Below are 18903 nucleotides of genomic sequence, written 5' to 3'. Positions count from 1 at the left end.
TGGGAGCAATTTGGGGTTCAGTGTCTTGCCCAAGGTCACCTCGACATGTGGCCAGCCGGTGTTCAAGATGATCTGTCGACCTTGCGATCATTAGACGCTGGCTCTACCTCCTGAACCACAGCCGTGAGTGTGTGATGTCCTAACGGGTGTGTGTGTGTGTGTGTGTTTGTCCAGGGTGCTAGCGGTGTGTACACGGGCTTCATCAAGGTGCAGCTGGAGCTGAGGAGGCCGGTGACGGTGCGGGGAGGGGAGGCAGGGGAGGGGGAGGCCTTCTACCTCCCCCGCGGAGCCACAAACACCCTCCACATCAGCTCCAACAACACCGTACGACAGGTGGGTCTCACACACAATAATAATAATAATAATAATAATAATAATAATAATAGTAGTAATAATAATAATAATAACAGTAGTGATAATAATGATGATGATAGTAATAATCATAATAATCAGGGCTGCACACAACTGGTGCGCCAGTGCGCATGCGTCGCCAAAATGCGTGCTGCGCGGCAGATCAGCTGCATGAAGGCGCTCTTGCGCACCAACAGCTGGAACCGCTGGGAGAGGAATTTACTTCCTCAAAATCCAACTGCTGACTGCTGCCTGCTGCATCACTGAGGCACCCGACGAGCCGTCAAAATGTCCAAGAAGCAAGCCCCACTAAGTAACTATTTGCCGTCCCCTCAGCCGAAGGCCCGACGAGTAATCCATCACAACAGTCGACCGACGACGACCACGGCGACTCCCCTCACGAAAACATTCGGAAAGTATCGTAACTCGTACTTTCATTCCGCCTATCGCACGGTTATCACGCCGCCACGTGAAAATTCAGTCCCGAACGACTTGTCACTAAAAGGAAAAACAACACCAAGGGACTTCACGTTTCTTTTCTCTGAAGCTTTCAAACGTTCAGACGTTTGTTTTACAGCTTCATTATCGCACCTAGACCCCTGACCCAGGGAATATGGTTGGGAATTCTATTAGAAAAAGAAGAAAAAAAAGACTTCGTTGCACAATCAAAATAATGAGCTACTTAAAGTGATAGCCTACAACATCCTCTACCATGGTTGAAATTGAGGACAGTGATAACAGCAGTCAAGAGAGCAGTGATGATGATGATTAAGCTTGTAGCATAAATAAATGCTTAGGCTGTAACTTTTTGTTGAAAAGTTGATTTCAGTGTTTACAGAACAGAGCAGTGCTTAAAGAGATGTCCGTTTATTTCAGTGTGTTTAAAGAACAGACATTCAGTTAGTGCTTAAAGAGATGTCAGTTGATTTCATTGTGTTTAAAGGAGTCTGACAGACTTTCATGCTTAAAGAGCAGTCATTTGATTTTGCATTTCTTTTGTTTTGAACACAATCATTTGTTTGTTCATCTTTATTTATGAATAAATGTCGTTTTGCTAATATAAGTTATCCATGTATCCCTTTTTTATCCATCCTGTGGGACGGGTCGTGACTCGCGAGCTCGGGGAGCACCAAGCAGCATCCCTAGGTGCTCCTCTGAGCACTGGCCCCAAAAAGTTATGTGCACCCCTGATAATAATGATAGTAATGATGATGATAATAACAGTAATGTGTTATTGGTGATTCCAGGTGATCCAGGCTCTGCTCACCAAGTTCACAGTGGCTGACAACCCTGCCAAGTACGCCCTGTACAAACGCTGCCGCCGGGAGGAGCAGGGTAAGAGAGAGAGAGAGAGTGTGGGTGTCTGTCTGTCTGTCTGTCTGTCTGTCTGTCTGTCTGTGTGTGTGTGTGTGTGTGTGTGTGTGTGTGTCTGTGTCTGTGAGACACTAGTGAAAGTGGTGTAGACGGTTTGTCATGCCACAGATGCCATAGGCGCCAGAACTGGGTTGGTGAACGTGTGTGTCTGTGTCTGTGTCTGTGTCTGTGTCTCTGTCTCTGTCTGTGCATTTCTCGATGCCTCGCCCACTTGTTGATGCCACGGGGCTCTCCCTACTCTCAACACCATGCCAGGAATACCCTCCACCAGGACACACACACACACACACCAACCCAGTTCTGGCGCCTATGGCATCTGTGGCATGACAAACCGTCTCCACCACTTTCACTAGTGTCACACACACACACACACACACACACACACACACACACACACAGCAGCTGTTGTGTGTGCCAGGCTGGAGAGATGACAGGCTTCAGTGGACAGCAGACAGATTGTGTGTCTCTGAGCGTCTGTATGTGCGTGGTGTGTGTGTGTGTGTGTGTGTGTGTGTGTGTGTTTGGGGTCTGGTTAGGACAGATGAGCCCTAATGAAACTGTTGTGTCTAGACGGCGTCTGTGGATCTGCGGTTAAATTAAGACGATTCCACACAAGTCGGCTTGTAAAAATACTTCACACACACAAACATCTGAACCTAGCTGTGTGTGTGTGTGTGTGTGTGTGTGTGGCAGTAGGATGAAACTGGAGAAACGCTTTGAAATGGATACCTGTTGTGTATAAATAAATCTAATTATTACCTCTCACGTATTATATGAAGAGTTCCTTGGAGTCCACACAAAAAAACATGATTTAGGATAATAACTACGAATGGCGATATCTGATTTTGCAAAACAACCCCTCAAATATGTTGCACAGTTTAATCAGGAATCATATTTAATAGGATCTGTAATTATGAAACAATACTTGCATGTTATGAAATGTAGTCTCATAAATAATAAGGTGAACAGAAGGACAAATTAAGTTTAAACTGATTTAGTTTTAGATGCCTCAGTCTGGCAGATACTAAATGGACTGACTTATATAGCGTCTTATTCCAAATTGCTTTACAATGGCCTCTCATTCACACACACATTCACACACCAATGGTGACAAGCTACCATGCAAGGCGCCGGCCCGCTCATTGGGAGCAATTTGGGATTAAGTGTCTTGCCCAAGGACACTTCGACATGTGGCCAGCCGGGGATCGAACCACCGATCTGCAGACCTTGTGAACATTAGACGGCGGCTCTACCTCCTGAACCACAGCCACCCCTGAATATAGATAGATGTCCTTCATAGATACCAGATATGCAGTTTCATATGTTGTTTCCACGTGTTCGTTGGACAGAACTGTTTAATTTTTTCCGCCTTTCTGTGGGGATCTGCCATCATTGTGGTCATGCAGTCAGTGTAGATTAATATGAATTAGGGGCGTTTCACTGGCCATTTATAGGCAACTTTATAGGGCGTTAAAAGGGTGGGACAAGACGCTCGTTCACGTGCGCAGAATGTAGAATTGATTGTGGTTTATAAAGGGACACAGGCGTGGGACACCCGTGCGCACTTTGTTATACATTAGAATCTTGGTGTGTGTAAACGTTCTTGCTTTTTACACCAGTTCTACGCAAAGCTTTCTACATGAGGCCCTGTGTGTGTGTGTGCGTGCGTGTGTGTGTGTGTGTGTGTGTGTGTGTGTTAGGCCTGGTCTCCATGCTGGAGTGTTTAGTGCTGGTGGCTGCTTCACATCAGAGGCACGCTGCTCTTTCATCCTGTTAACTGGTACCCTGCCAGACCACATGCACCATCACACACATACATACATACAGTACACACACACAGTAATGCAGAGCGTGGGATGTGTAATGTGTGTCAGCACATCTTCCTCCTCCGCACATGTGATGTTTACCATGGTACGTACATATGGCTGTGTGTGTACTATATGTATGGTGTGTGTGTGTGTTTACTGTATGTACGGTGTGTGTGTGTGTTGTATTGTATACTTTTATTTGTATAGCGCTTTTCCTGCAAACGTTGCAGCTCAAAGTGCTCCAATCATTACATAATCATAATTTAATTATTTAGTCATTTAAAGGCAATATTAAAAAGTTGGGTTTTTAGTCTTGACTTGAACATATTTGCTGAGGTTGCACCCTAATGTAAACTGGCAGTGCATTCCACAATCTGGGTGCATAAAATGAAAATGCAGCCTCACCAGATCTCTTCTTTTGTACCGAGAAAGCCAGCGTCAGAAGACCTGAGAGCTCTATTGGGATGATATGCTAGCAAGATATTTCAGATATTCTGGTGCTATGCCAGTGAGAGCTTTAAAAAGAAGCAGAAGGATCTTGAAATCTATTCTGAACTTAACAGGAAGCCAGTGTAGAGTCTCTAAAATACAGTAGGAGTTATATGAGCTCTTCTGCTTGTTTTGGTCAGAACTCTGGTCTTTTTTTGGACTAATTGCTGCTGGCCAATAGCTTTCTTCGGAATGTCAGTGACATTTCAATAAGCCTTAAAACCCACCAAATGAAATGTTCTGAAATATTGTGAATCATTCGTGTGTGTACTGTGTGTGTCCTGTGTACTGTGTGTGTACTGTGTGTGACTGTTTACTGTGTGTGTGTGTGTGTGTGTGTGTGTGTGTGTGTGTGTGTGAGAGAGAGTGAGTGTGAGTGTGTACCAGAATGTGTATAGTTCACCTCTCCTTCTGCAATTGCTCTTGTTGTTCACTCTGCCACATGAATAACCCTGTGTATTGTGTGTGTGTGTGTGTGTGTGTGTGTGTGTGTGTGTGTGTGTGTACGTGTAGTGTACGTGTGTCGGCTGGCGGAGGGGGAGCACCCTCTGTTCCTGCGGCTGCTGGCGGGTCCTGACACCGACACGCTGGGCTTCGTCCTGAGGGAACAGCAGACTGGAGAAGTCATGGTAACACACACCATCACACACACACTCACTGTATAAAGTAGACACACACACACACACACACCAGGGTTCTTGCAAGTTTCAAGTCAAATTTAAGACTTTTAAGACGTTTTTAATAGAATATTAGACCTATTTCACGGCCATACCGGCAAAACAGTATGAAGGAAAGAAGAAATAAGTCCCAGAATGAGTTACAAAGTAAATGTATTCACGTTCAGCATAAGAACCTACACAACAGTAAATGTATTAATGTTCAAATAAGAACAAACATAACAGTAAACAGAACTGGTACCCCATTGACATAAGGTTTGGCAGAGTTGTGTAATGTGTAGAGTCCACAGCTCTCCACGGCAACAAGCTGAGTACCTCCATACTGTTCTTGCTTGCAAAGAATTTCCCGTTTACATTGGGACCATCCATCAAGATGGACAACAGGCTCCTCAGTTCAAGTTGGTCCACACACCTGATCTCTCTTTCTCTCTCTCTCTCTCTCTCTCTCTCTCTCTCTCTCTCTCTCTCTCTCTCTCTCTCTCTTCTCTCTCTCTCTCTCTCTCTCTCTCTCTCTCTCTCTCTCTCTCTCTCTCTCTCTCTCTCTCTCTCTCTCTCTCTCTCTCTCTCTCCTCCAGTGGGATGCATTCTCTATCCCAGAGCTGCGTAACTTCCTGCGTATCCTGGAGAAGGAGGAGAAGGAGCAGGTGCACTCCGTCACGCGTCGCTATGACAACTACCGGCTCAAACTGCAGGAGGCGCTGAGAGGCACGGGGGGGCCGGGGTAACCCGGGGCAACCACACCCCCCGCAGGACTGGAGGGGCGAAGAGGGGGGGGCGGGAGAACTCTGAGAGGACTTAGAGACAGCCTGAAAGAGGGACTCTGATCCAGAGATTGATGGAGGGATGATGGAATAAACAAAAAGACTTTACCAGAGCCTGTGTGCAGTTCTCTGAATGGACACTAGAGTGCAGCAGTGTGTTCTGCCCTCAGCACGGACGCGGAGAAACCTCGGCAGAGAAGAACTGATGAACGCCTTTACTGACCCGCCGACAGTGTGCCATATTCACTCATCTGCTCTCTCTCCCTCTCTCCCCCTATCTCTCATTCTCTCTCTCTCATTCTCTCCCCCTCTCTCTCATGAAACTTCTGTATTTTATCATCTGTTTCAGATGTATTCCTTTATCCTCTTACACACGATGTGAATGATTGAATCAGATTATTTTTTGTTTTTATTTAATTGGTGAATGCAATGGTCTGTACATATTTTAGTTTTTTAGTTTTTTAGTTTGTTTTTTAAATTTATGTGGGTGCTTTTTTTTTTTTTTTTTTATCACCTGAAACAGTCTTATTTAGTTTTTACTCTTATCGACGCGAAGCAGCAATCTTAATCGATCTTTAACAGATGAATTGATCTCAATCCACTGGGGGATAGCGACAGAGGCGTTAGCAATGTTAGCGATGATCCACAGAGGTCGATACATAGGTCCACACAGGAGGGCCGTAAGGATCACAGCCAAAAACCTGGTTCATCGTTTAAAGTATTCCAGGTGAATCTCAGTGTTTCCCATTCATCACCTAGACTGTGGCTGTCCACCGTGGTCTAGTCAGTCCCGCCATAGTCTCATAGTCTCATAACAAACCGGGAAAAAAGTTGACGTGAGTAAAAGACTTTAGTTTAGAGGGACCGAGGTCCACAACCCACCACAGTCTCACCAGGTCCTGAGGGAAACGCTGTGGAGGAACCAGACAGAAGCCATTCAGGGTGGACAGACAGGAGGGGGGGGGGCAGACACCCATAGAGGGAGGGGCCAGTCTCCCATAGAGGGAGGGGACAATCACCCACAGAGGGTGGGGGGGGGGGAGTCTCCCACAGAGGGAGGGGCCAGACTCCCATAGAGGGAGGGGGGGGACAGACTCCCACAGAGGGAGGGGATGTTGATGAAGGTTGAAGTGAAGTGTGTAAGGATGCAGTGTGTCGAAGCTGAAGTCATCAGTCACATGTTGTTGAAGGGTCAAGGGGTCACGGCGTCAGAGTGACTCAGTTGGGAGTGGGGGGGGGGGGGGGGACTTCAGCTGAATCGTCCTCACCCCCGCTCTGACCCTGTTGTGACTTGACCAATAGGATCAGAGGAGGAGGAGGGTGGTTGGTTACGCTGCTGTGCGAGTTAGAAGGGTTTCAGGAAGTTGACTAATGTGTGTAGAGGAAGTAGAAAGAAACAAAAGAAGAAGAAGAAGAAGATGATAACGGAAGTATCGCAAATGATGAGATTAATCACGTCTGGGCTGATAGCAGGTATCAGAACGGGTTTTGGACCTGATTCACTTCATCATAGACAGATCTGGTGCCAGGAGAAGCTGGTCTAGTTCCCCTGCTAGAGAGGCCGCCCTGAGGGGGGAAGAGGAGGGGAGGGAGGGAGGGGAGGGAGGACAGTGGTTGTATTGTTCCTCCTATGGTGTCTTATCTATAACGGCTGTGTGTTCTTATCCTCTATAACCTGCTGCTGAAAACGCTTTTATAAAGCAAGCCTTAAAGTGCAGCGGTGAGTGACCCCTGTGTGACCCCAGTGTTGTCCTTAGAGAGACAGACAGACAGGGGCCAGAGACAGACAGAGACAGACAGACAGGACAGTCCTTAGATGCCTGGTGCCAGGTGTGGAAGGGAGACACCGAGACACACTTTAGTTAGCTCTCTGAGCTGATGTCGAGGCCCTAGGCTTTAGGAGTGTGTGTACGTATGTCTTCCAAGTCGAAGACCCGGGTTCAAACCCCGCGGCGGCCACAAGCTGTGTTCGCTGCACTGCACACGTCTGACCTGTAGAGGGCAGTCTAGAGGGGGTGTTAGACAGCCAACAAGCCTAGCTTCTATTGGACCGCTCCAGAAGCGTTGAGCTGGTTGGCGTGTGTGTGTGTGTGTGTGTGTGTGTGTGTGTCCACGTCTCCACCCTGTGCTAGGACTGAATGGAACAGTCCAGACTTAACTGATGTCATCACCAGTGTGCAGGAAATGTGTATGAAACTTCAGGAAGTGAACCGGAGTGCTAACTGACCAAAGAGGAGGAGACTAACATAGTCGTTGACATTATGAGGTCGTTTGTTAGTAGTGAGTCATACAAAATGGCGGCGGCGTTGTCTTCAAGTAGAGACCTGTGGCTCTGAGGGGACCTTCTCCTCCGTTCACGGCCCAGCTCTCTCTCTCTCTCTCTCTCTCTCTCTCTCTCTCTCTCTCTCTCTCTCTCTCTCTCTCTCTCTCTCTCTCATATCTGTGTCCTTGTTGCCGAGGACGACAGGGCAGAGTCTGCTTTCATACAAAACAAACAAACGATCGAGGGCAGAGTACCTGTCTCTCTCCAAGCATTTCACGCTGTCTGTCACCGCTGTGCAACACTGTCTAGATGAGAGCATGTCGAAGGTAACTGGGCGTATTGTATTTTGAAGCCTCTGTTATTTTCTGCGAGTACTATATGACGTTTTTTTTCTCTCTGATGGTACTGCATTGCCATGGTGTGTATCGCTGTAGAAGACTAGTGATGTGGGTATAGAGTGACCTCTGGTGGATAATTGCTGTAACTGCATCTTTTTCTTTTTTTCTTCTTCTTATTTCGCCTGTGTCAAACTTGATCAAACAAAGCCTGTTGGTTATACTGTGTATTTCTGTTTTGGAGTTATATAACCAAAGATATTTTGAAATAGCGTAGAATTATATTTTAGGTGTTGCCTGGTGCAAGCTATTAGAGGCCTCGATTACATAGAGGGAAAAAAGTATAGCTAGAGTTTTATTTAATTAAAAAAGGGGTTAATGACCCAAACTTAATTTACTATCAAAACACTGGGTTAATATAATTTAAAAAGGTGATATATCATTGGTTTTTGTCTGTGTGTGCGGACACATTTTTATATCATTCAAAAAGCCATAGTTTTAGCGTATGTGCTAAACCACGTTAGTAGAAAGCACAGAGAGGGTTACGAGGCTGACCGCTGGCCCTGCGCGCGGGCGAGGACCACACCAGTCCTCTAGAAGCTTCCGGGCACTTTACCTTTCTAATTCAGGGATAAGTCTTACTCCTCTCCTCCATTTGGATTGATCAGATGCCTATCATCTTATTACACTATCATTGTTTTACACAATGTTTTATATAATTATTCTTTTGAATTTCCAATATGAATGGCTTTTATTTTTAAAAAGATTTGTATTTTATTTTATTTTCGTTTTCTCAAATTTGTGTTTTTTTTTTTCTTCTTCACAACACAAGCTCCTTGTATGAGTGACTTTGTTGTTGGACGTTTTAGACTGTGAAAGTTGGTTTATCTGAAAGTTGGTTTATCTGAAAGTTGGTTTATCTGAAAGTTGGTTTATCTGAAACTGTAGCATGTTGTATACGGGCAGTACTCTCTGGTTAGCGTGGTATGACTTATACCGTACCACTAAGTTATTACGTACTATAATAGCATGCATTATGTACCGTACACTAATGCATCAACTGTAACAGGGCCTGCTGGGTGACTGTGGACACATACGACCAGTACTGTTGGAGATGAATCTATATGATGAGTCTCCAGTCTATGATGATATTGATAAACCAGAGGCATTACTGTTATTTGCCAAAGATCTCTGGGTCTCCCCCGCTCCCTCTGCTGTGCTGTGCTGTAAGCAGACTCAGTCACGTTCAACTGGGTGGTTCTCTTTTAGAACCGCGTGGTTCTATTTTAGAACTGTGTGGTTCCACTGGAGAAGTGTGTTTATCTCTTGTAGAACTGTGTGCTTCTCAGAGAAAAAGGCCATGGAGAGCATCCGTACTAGACATGTGTTTCTTCTGAGGCCCTGTTCCAATACTTTCAGTATGCATCCTTCCTTCCTTCCTTCCTTCCTTCCTTCCTTGAGGAAGTCACTGATCTAACGTGAGTGGACTGATCAAAGGTTTCCATGGCTTTGCCTCCACCAATCACGTCACGTCAGGTCAGTTATTCCTACAAGGGCGGAGGGATACCGTTGAAGAGATGCTACAGGGTTGTTGACTGTGTGGCTGTTCATTATGTCACGTGAGTTGATGTATTATCTCATTACACCACAGTCCTTAGTTCAAGACCAACAAACCTGTGCAAAATAAGCTTCTCTGGTGGTTGTGGGGAGGCGTGCAATCCTGTCCGATTGGGTGACATTCTCTTCTATTTCTGGGACCCGTTTTTGGCTCATGAATGCTCATTATAGAACTAATGGCTGAAAATCTTGTGTAGCTTCTCTTTAAAGAGTATTTAAACAGGGTGAGGGTCGCACACAGCATCTGACAGCACAGCTGGGAGGAGACGGGATGTCACCAAAAATGTTATAATAGAAAAGTTTCTATCTTCTATTTATATTATTGATGCAGGTTTATTTTTGTAGGTAACATTTTCTTTTTTGAATTGTTACCAATTGTGGCCTTACTTCTCTAAGGCTGGATTCATCTATTAAAGTTGAAATTGTGGAGAAAAAAAAACTGAGTTAGTTTTGTCATGCTTTCATAAAACTGCATAGTTATTGTGTGTTACTGTATTACAGACGACAACAGCCAAAGAACAATCTATCCATAGTTACAGTACAGCTGGCCTTCAACCCAGAGGACAACGTCTTGTACTCTAAAGCAGTGGTTCTCAAACCTCTCCTCCCCCCAGCCGCTCCACATTTGATCTGTTCCACCGCTAGCACACCTGAAACCCAAGGAGAGGTTTGAGAACCACTGCTCTAAAGGTCCACTGTTGGATCCATAATTGTTGATCACTTAAGTTCAGAGTCCTTCACTTCACACCCATGAACGAAATCAAATGAAATGAACATTGTATTTGTCACGTACATGAGTACATATAAAAGCCTACAGCTGTGATTGACAGTGTGAAATGCTTTGGGAATTCATAGTTTTCAGTCACGTGACAAACTCTCAAGGCCAGTGTGACCAGATTGGGCGTATTCCTATGGAGGACCAAGTCTGCCAAAATTAACAATAAATATATAGACACATAAATGAATGTATGAACAAATAAATCAATGAATACACACAGTATAACGCAATACATTTCTATATTTATTTATTCTTTTCCACATTCATTCTTTCTTTTCCACATTGTTTTCCACATTCATTCTTTCTTTTCCACATTCATTCTTTCTTTTCCACATTCATTCTTTCTTTTCCACATTTATTCTTTCTTTTCCACTTTATCAGTAATGTATGCAAATATCTGAGGGCGTATCTTGCATGTTGTCCACGCCCCTACGCATTTTCATTGGTTGATACCACGCGTGACGTATGAAAGCAGCGACGCAGTTATCATCACAGACGGGTAGAGTCTATAGCCCCGTTCTCATACAGCCTCTTTCTCCCTATAATTTCCATGGAATCCCAAACTATGTCGACATCCCAAGCTATTCCCGTGTTGTCCCCTTTCACACATGTCGGCAATGGTCTATACTAGTCCATCAGCACTGTATGGGAGAACTTGGTGATAACCACAATACCAGTTGACTCAATTAGACATATATGCTCTGGGCTATGCGCGATGCAAGACAGCTGAGAGTGTCTCCACTGCGTTTATATCACAACATGTACATTTGATAAGTAAAAGTAAGCTAGTTAAGTAAGCAATCTAGCTGACTATGACTGGAAACGAAGTACTGTCAAGTTAGAATTATAGAAGATCTAGTTGTGTTTTCCTGCTGGTCTCGCTGCCTGGGTTTGAACAGACTTGTGGTGACTAAAAATGGCTTTAAAAAATGCCTTTCCACCAAAGAATATATATATATATGCCATATATCATACCTCCACTATGATTCATATGCCCTAACCCTTTTTTTTTTTTTTTACATGCTATGATTGGAAATTAGAGTGTCTGCTCTCTGCTGAGGGCTTCATCACGTCTCGCGCAGTATCAACCAATGAAAATGCGCAGGGGCGTGGACAACATGCAAGATACGCCCCTATGTTTGCATACATTACTGATAAAGCGAAAGACAATGTTGTTTTCACCTATCTATTCACATAGAATAGTTTGTCTTTGTCATTGTCAGATGTGCATGCAAATATAGGGGCGTATCTTGGACGCACTCTACGCATTTTCATTGGTTGATACTGCGCGTGACGTGGTAAAGCACTCAGCCAAGAGTACCTGAACATTTCATTACCATCTGGGTGGGCAAATTCTAGATGTGATTTTTTTATTCCTATACATCCCTAGAAAAGACTGGGAAATAGGAAATGTTAGAATAGGTATAGCATAGCATAGAGTACAGCACAGTGTTTTATCTGTACAGTATAGTATAGTGGATAGTGTACATAGCCTTTATTTATGTAAACCAGCTCCTTTCCCTTCTTGTTTTTTTAGTTTTTTTTTCTTTCCTAGCACCAGGGGGAGCCACCCCTCCCAAATGTCGTTGTTTGGTACCTGTACTATTCATAGCTTTCAGTCACGTGGTTTCTTCCCTAGCAACCACCAACCTGACGGGCAAAAAGTATCATAGCAACATGGCGAGTGGACGCAAACGGTTAATAAAATACAAAGGTTCCATCTCACAAAACATAATGGAATGTCAAAACTTTGACGCTCAATATCTTTGAACTACCCTAAACTGAGATAGAACCTTATCATTCTAAACGGAGATAGAACCTTATCATTCTAAACGGAGATAGAACCTTATCATTCTAAACGGAGATAGAACCTTATCATTCTAAACGGAGATAGAACCTTATCATTCTAAACGGAGATAGAACCTTATAATTCTAAACGGAGATAGAACCTTATCATTCTAAACGGAGATAGAACCTTCTCATTCTAAACGGAGATAGAACCTTCTCATTCTAAACGGAGATAGAACCGTATAATTCTAAACAGAGATAGAACCTTATCATTCTAAACGGAGATAGAACCTTATCATTCTAAACGGAGATAGAACCTTCTCATTCTAAACTCACGAGTTATCTTCAGTTGATGGATTTGACTTAGGGGGCATTCATTTGAAGTAACGTAATGAACATACAAGTAACAACAACAGGTTAATGCAGCCAACCAGCCAGCCAAGCAAAGACCATGACTATGCCCAGTTTATGCATTATACACTCTAATATAATTGTTAGATTGCCAGGGTATTCGCTACAGGTTGTTGTATACATATACGTTTAATACGAAACTCGATCAACCGGGCGTTCGGGAGTTCTACCGCTGCTGGACGGAACTCCCGCTGACAGCGGGTCGAGGGGATATTTCTACCCGGGAATTCGCTCATTGCTGTGTCCACGGTGATATGAGTGGAGGATCGACTCCATTCAAAAACTTTTCGATTCCCTGGTTTCTCCTCTTTCCGAACACGTTGGAATTTTTACCGTAACCCCCGGAGAATCAAAGTTATTAAGCCGCAAAGGGTGCCTCCTTGACCGGCTTTGACCGTGAATAACACCGGCTATGGAGGTGCTACAAACACAGTTTTAATTTCTCTAAATTCACCATCAGTATACGGTCATTTTGAGCCCTTACACACCGCGCTGACACCCCGAGAACATATACTTTTAATACGAAACTCGATCAACCGGGCGTTCGGGAGTTCTACCGCTGCTGGACTATTTCTACCCGGGAATTCGCTCCTTGCTGTGTCCACTGTGATAGGAGTGGAGGATCGACTCCATTCAAAAACTTTTGGATTCCCTGGCTCCTCCTCTTTCCGGACACGTTGGAATTATTTTCCTAACCCACGGGAAATCAAAGTTATTAACCCGCAAAAAGTGGGTTTTGCCCGTGGGTTTTGCCTGCAAAAAGTGCCTTTTGCCCGTCAGGTGGGCGTTTCCACTATGCTGTGACGTCACATGAAAGCTATGAATAGCAATGACAATAAAGACCATTCGTAAAGACCATTCATTCTAGGCTCAAGCAAAATAATTATCTCCAATGCATTTTCCTTGTACATACGAAAGCGGTCTCGAAAAGTTATTTCATCAAACTGATTCAATGGATCACTCCTATCCAGCAGTATTCGTCTGGCTGGCCTTTGACGTGCATGTTGGTCCTCATTTAGATATTCCAAATAGTCCATGCTCCCAAACAATCCAAGCTCAGTTTCACAAACAGTAGCCTAGCCTACTAAGCGGGAGTTAAACCTGCCTCCTTGGCAGATTAGTTTAAGCTTCAATTCAGTCCAATTTAGTCCTGGAGTAGCTCTAATCCTCCATTTTGCAATCGGCTTTGTTTAATCCAGAACAGGCTTAATCCACGACTATTTTAAGCTACGTCTGTGCAAGTGAATTTCAGTTAAGCCAGCTCAAACAGCATTTTAGTCTGGGACTAGGCCTTGTCTCCGGTTGCTCAGACAGGGCTTAAATAAAGACAGGACTAGGCCTAATCTTGACTAGTTAAACTAGGTCATTTAAGCCGCTTGCATGAAAGTATCTCAACTGTGGCTTAGTAAATCGGAGACTATGGAGTCCTGGAGTAAGCTAAGTAAGCCTTATTGCAAATACCTGGATTAAGCCTCATTTGAGGGAGGCGGAGCCAGGCTAGTTCATACAATGGTCCCCATGAAAACCAGGAATGGAACAGAAAACGCAATTTTTAGTGAGAACATTGATAGAAAACAATACCAGGAGCTTTTATTTTGAAAGCTAATGGTTTTATCTTAATTGTCAGAAAAATATGTAAGAAACTGATGTGACTGATGTGGATCTTGAGATGGAACAATGGCAGTGGCAACCAGAATTCGTTCAAAGAACTACACTGAGTTGGAAAAGACGCTACTAAAACAAATTGCATCAAACCATCCAATCATTGAAAGTCAAAACCATACTGCTGCTACCGAGCAAAAGAAGAAGAGTAGTTGGATTGCAATTAGCAGTTAATTTAATGCAAATGAAAAAGTAACAAAACGAACAGTACAGCAACTTCAGGTGAGATCTTCATTCATCTCTTCATGAGATTATCAGCATTTCACTTCTTATTTGCTGCTTTTTTTGGCCTCGGCTCACCTGTAAAAGAGATGCAAATCTCAGTGTGACTTCCCTGGATAAATAAAGGTTAAATAAATTAAAAAATCATATTTGTGTAAGATAATTCATATTGAATGACATCTGCTTTTATAGACTCTCTGGAAGAACATCAAACGGACTTTAAAAAAACAGAGTGCAGAAGCCAGAAGAGAGCGATTCACTACTGGTGGCGGACCACCAAAAGATCACCAAACTGATGAATTCAGTGATGTGCTTTCTGGAATGATAGAGCACCAGCAACCCCTGGATGGTATTCCAGATGATGACCATTTGGACAGTGCAAATGAAGAACTGAGCCTGAGCCAAAATGGTAACCTCCATAGTCAACTGTCAATCTTCATTCTAAGGTTCATATAAGTAAATGTGTGCTTCTAACACTGTTCATTTTCCCAGAGGAAACAATTGTGACCCAAGTGACAGAGCCAGTGCACAATGAGTGTTTACCGTCCACATCTGCTGCCGCCATAACTGAAGTTGTCAGCACCTGTCAGCGAAGAAGAATAACGATGACAATGCATGAAAAGTTAGCCAGAGAATTTCATGAAGAGAAAATGAAATATCTAATGGAAGAACATGAATTCAAAATGAGTATACTCCAGGTTGAATTGGAAATGAAGTTGGAGGAGAAAGCTATGAACACAATGAAGTACAGTGCTGAGACAATTGTGCTTAACTCTTGTGATTCACAATAAAAGAGTCTTGTAATTTCCCAAGAGTATTTACACGAGTACTGACCATTTTATTCCAGCCTTGTCACTCATTTAATTTTACTCTTAAATTATGTACAAAGCAAACAATAAATGCATCTCACCCTAGTTGAAGTGCTGCAATGTGAAGGCATTCCTGTGTGCAAGTCCTCGTTGGTCACCGACTGCCACAACCATGGGCACATCTGCATCATCTTCACCTTCCTGTGGAGGTTCAGGACAGTGCTGCCTCCTCAGGTAGTTGTGCAGCACAGCTGTAGCAATGATCACTATGCAGCATCTTCTTGGGTTGAAGCGGAGTGTGTTGCGTAAACACTGGAATCGATTTTTCCATACCCCAACATACGCTCAACCATACCTCGAGTGCGGATATGAGCCCTGTTGTACCTCTTCTGTGGCGCTGTTATGGGATTAATGTATGGTGTGAATAAAAATGTACTCTGGCCGTATCCACTGTCACCAAGCATTAGTCCACTATGTTGTCCCCGCAGAAACTCAGCACACAATGAAGAATTGAAAAAGATCCGTGAGTCGTGAGTTGAACCTTTCCAACGGGCAACAATATTTGAGAACTCCAAATTAGGAGTGCATACACCCTGAACATTAATGGAGAACCACTCTCACCCTGTGGGTGGGCATCGGGGCACAGATTTACCCACCCACAGCTGAAAAGACCGACCCGCTGCCATTCAATACCTCAGGCTGTAGCCACACAGTGGACCTCAACTTCACCACGGTGACACCATGGACCAGCCCTGTACCACTGACCACTCTGTCTGAGTAAGTCACCCAGAGACACATACTACAAATACTACACACGACGGTGTATCGCTTATCCTAGAGCAGATGATGGCTCCATTAAGGTGGGCAGAGATGCTGGACTTTAAGTCACTGAATCAAGTGGATAATACTACAGATCAAAAAAGGATGTATTCAGGAAATTAGCACTATAATACACTATCTACAAATAAAGGGGTCATTTCAATACAGTTTCTGAAGTGATTTCTTGAATCCGATGTGTGTTCTCTTGCTGTTGCAGTTACCGGCCTGCTCTGGCAGACTCATGGTACTCCCTGTCGTACCTCTACTTCTGTCCTCTGGGCACTCTGGTCACAATGATCGTAGGCCTGGTGGTGAGCATAATCACAGGTGAGTCACACTCTAAAGCTGTAAAAGGTCACACCCTTAAAGTACAGAAGGGTGGAGAGGAGAATTGAACGTGATCAAATTGATACCTGTTGCAGTTATCTAGGTATAGCTATTAGTCACATGTCTGACTGCGTTGTTCCTGTTCAGGTGGCTGCAAGCAGGAGAAACTATCCTCTGATCTGTTTGTGAGAAAGAGTGACCTGTTCTGCTTTTGTGACTCCCAGGTAAAGTATTTTCTTGAGTGATCTGAGCACACATTGATAGTGTGTGAATTGATTTGACTGATCAACTCTATACTAACTGACACCATACGTACCTTGTATCAAAGTATAAAGATAAACACCTGCACATGTTTAAAGGTTCCTCTTTGTCCTCTACAGGCATCAGATCCTGAGCTGAATGAGAAGGCTGGCTCAGACCTGAAGAAGGGAGTGGACAATCCTGACTTTAAAATCTCTCAGTTTGATATACTGGAGAAGGATGTCGTGAAGGTCACTAAGTTATGATGACTCCAACCACTGTGAAATGCTCCATATGAATGAAATGGAAATTTGCCCTCTCACATTTCCATTGTGGATCTGTAGCAATGATATGTATTGCCAAAAAGGGAACCAAGTGTGTAATTGTTTGGTGAAGTTGCTAAATGTGAAGTTTCTAAATATGTGTGGGGGTGGGGTGGGTGCGTGTGTGTACGTGTGTGTCAGTGACATGAATGTGTGTGTATGTGTCAAATGAACACATGACTAGCATTATTGAAGCACAATGTCCAACAATATTGTACATAACCGTATCATTGTAATTTTGTAAAGAATCTTCAACATTGTGTAGATTAAATATATTAATCACTGAATGGAATGAAAATATAATTAATTATATTTATATGACTTCAAATATGTACCTGTGTATAGGGACAATGCTAATGTTTATTTTATATTTTACAGCACTGTGGGCTGATTTTACATCATTTTAATTTTGTGAATATTAGGGTTAGGGTCGTACCCCTTTGTTGTGCTAGTATTTGATTTTCATTGTTTTTGTTATAGTAATTTGGTCATTATTGTATATTCCTCATTGTCATGTATAGTAGTTACTGTGTGATTACAAAACAATGTGCTATCCTGAAGAGACATTGATGAGCAATATTGACTAAAAACATATACACAGGGTAGGCAAATCTCTGGTCTCCTTGACAACAGACAATAAAGGAAGTTGACAAAGAAATGGTCCGCCACTTACCTGTTGCAAGTATGTCATGAACACAAGCCCTCTGCTGTTTGTGGTCTTTAGGGAGTGGAGAGGGTAAGCACTTCTATCTACGGGTGCTAGGGCAATATACCATGTTCCTGGTTTTACTCTCTGGAGTGTCAATTGTAAACTGCAAGGTGAGCTAAAATCTATTTTCTGAATGTTGTGATCATGTTGGAATGACATAAGAATAATACATGTTTAATCTTCAGTTGTCATTTCCTGAAGTTTCAGAAAACAGGTGCAGTGATATTATAATAAGTTGCTTTGATTTAAGACGTAGGCTCTTGGGATTACCTTTTATGATGCTGTTATTTTTTGTCAAACCTTTCTATCTAAATACTCCTTTCACCAAGAAAAATCATGTCAAAGCACATCCATGGTCACAAACTGTTACAGTAGAGACAGAAATAAATGTGGTCGCCTTGATCATTATCAGCTGAAAATCTGAGCTGTAATTTTACTGAACTTGGACACATTTTTTTTACTTTTAGTGGACAGATTGGTAGCAGCAGAAGACACACTAGTCATCTCTGGGGGACTCTACTAGCAACTACTAGCTTGATGGAGGGTGAAATCAATTTGGATAAACATAATTTAAACTCCCAGCCCTCACAATTCCGGCTTGAGTTCTTAAATGAGGAGTAAGAGTAGTCCCCAGGTAGCTAGGAGGCCCCTTCCTTTCATTCATTTCAGCCTATTGACAATGATTCTTGCCAACGGGCCTACATTGAGTTAGCTCTCTTTTAATTCTCTTTACTTTACCAATTGTATTGTATAGTTCTTGTGGGTAAGTTCCTTGACCTTGTTCTGTGGGCTTAATAGAGACATTACTATGTACTAGGTAGAAAATACAAGATGGATATGATGATTAATTTAACACCATTTTCTTTAATGATAAAATATATATAAATAACAATAAATAACAATACATCATTGAATGTAATGTAGAGGAACAGGACAAGCAAAACAATGCTGTTAAAAGTAAGTGCAATAAATGTCATGAGCACAAAACCTATCATGTTGAATGGACTCTATTAAGTCAAAACTAAAAAGCATTTTGTAGTAAAGTAAAGTGGCTGAACAGAAACAACATTACTCACACACTGTTACACAAAACAATGAATTTCACAAGCTTACATTTCAAATGTATTTTCATCAACAGCT

At 43.1% G+C, this 18903-nt stretch overlaps 1 protein-coding gene across 1 annotated transcript in view; it reads left to right on the top strand.

Moving 5' to 3' along the window:
* rassf3 (Ras association domain family member 3) overlaps positions 1-5424 on the top strand; it is a gene marked incomplete at both ends in the record, with an annotated part of 29633 nt that extends 24209 nt beyond the window's left edge. The window contains 4 exons of the mRNA XM_080551112.1: positions 175-333; positions 1599-1686; positions 4536-4651; positions 5275-5424. Of these exons, the coding sequence (XP_080407238.1) occupies positions 175-333; positions 1599-1686; positions 4536-4651; positions 5275-5424 (513 nt within the window). The remainder of the gene's footprint in view (positions 1-174; positions 334-1598; positions 1687-4535; positions 4652-5274) is intronic.
* Positions 5425-18903: the final 13479 nt, after the last annotated feature.

The sequence above is a fragment of the Nansenia antarctica genome, assembly GCF_963989245.1.
Source record: "Nansenia antarctica genome assembly, contig: SCAFFOLD_180, whole genome shotgun sequence".
Lineage (NCBI taxonomy): Eukaryota > Metazoa > Chordata > Actinopteri > Argentiniformes > Microstomatidae > Nansenia > Nansenia antarctica.
Note: the sequence above shows the minus strand (reverse complement) of the source record. Positions and strands in the feature narration are given on the sequence as shown.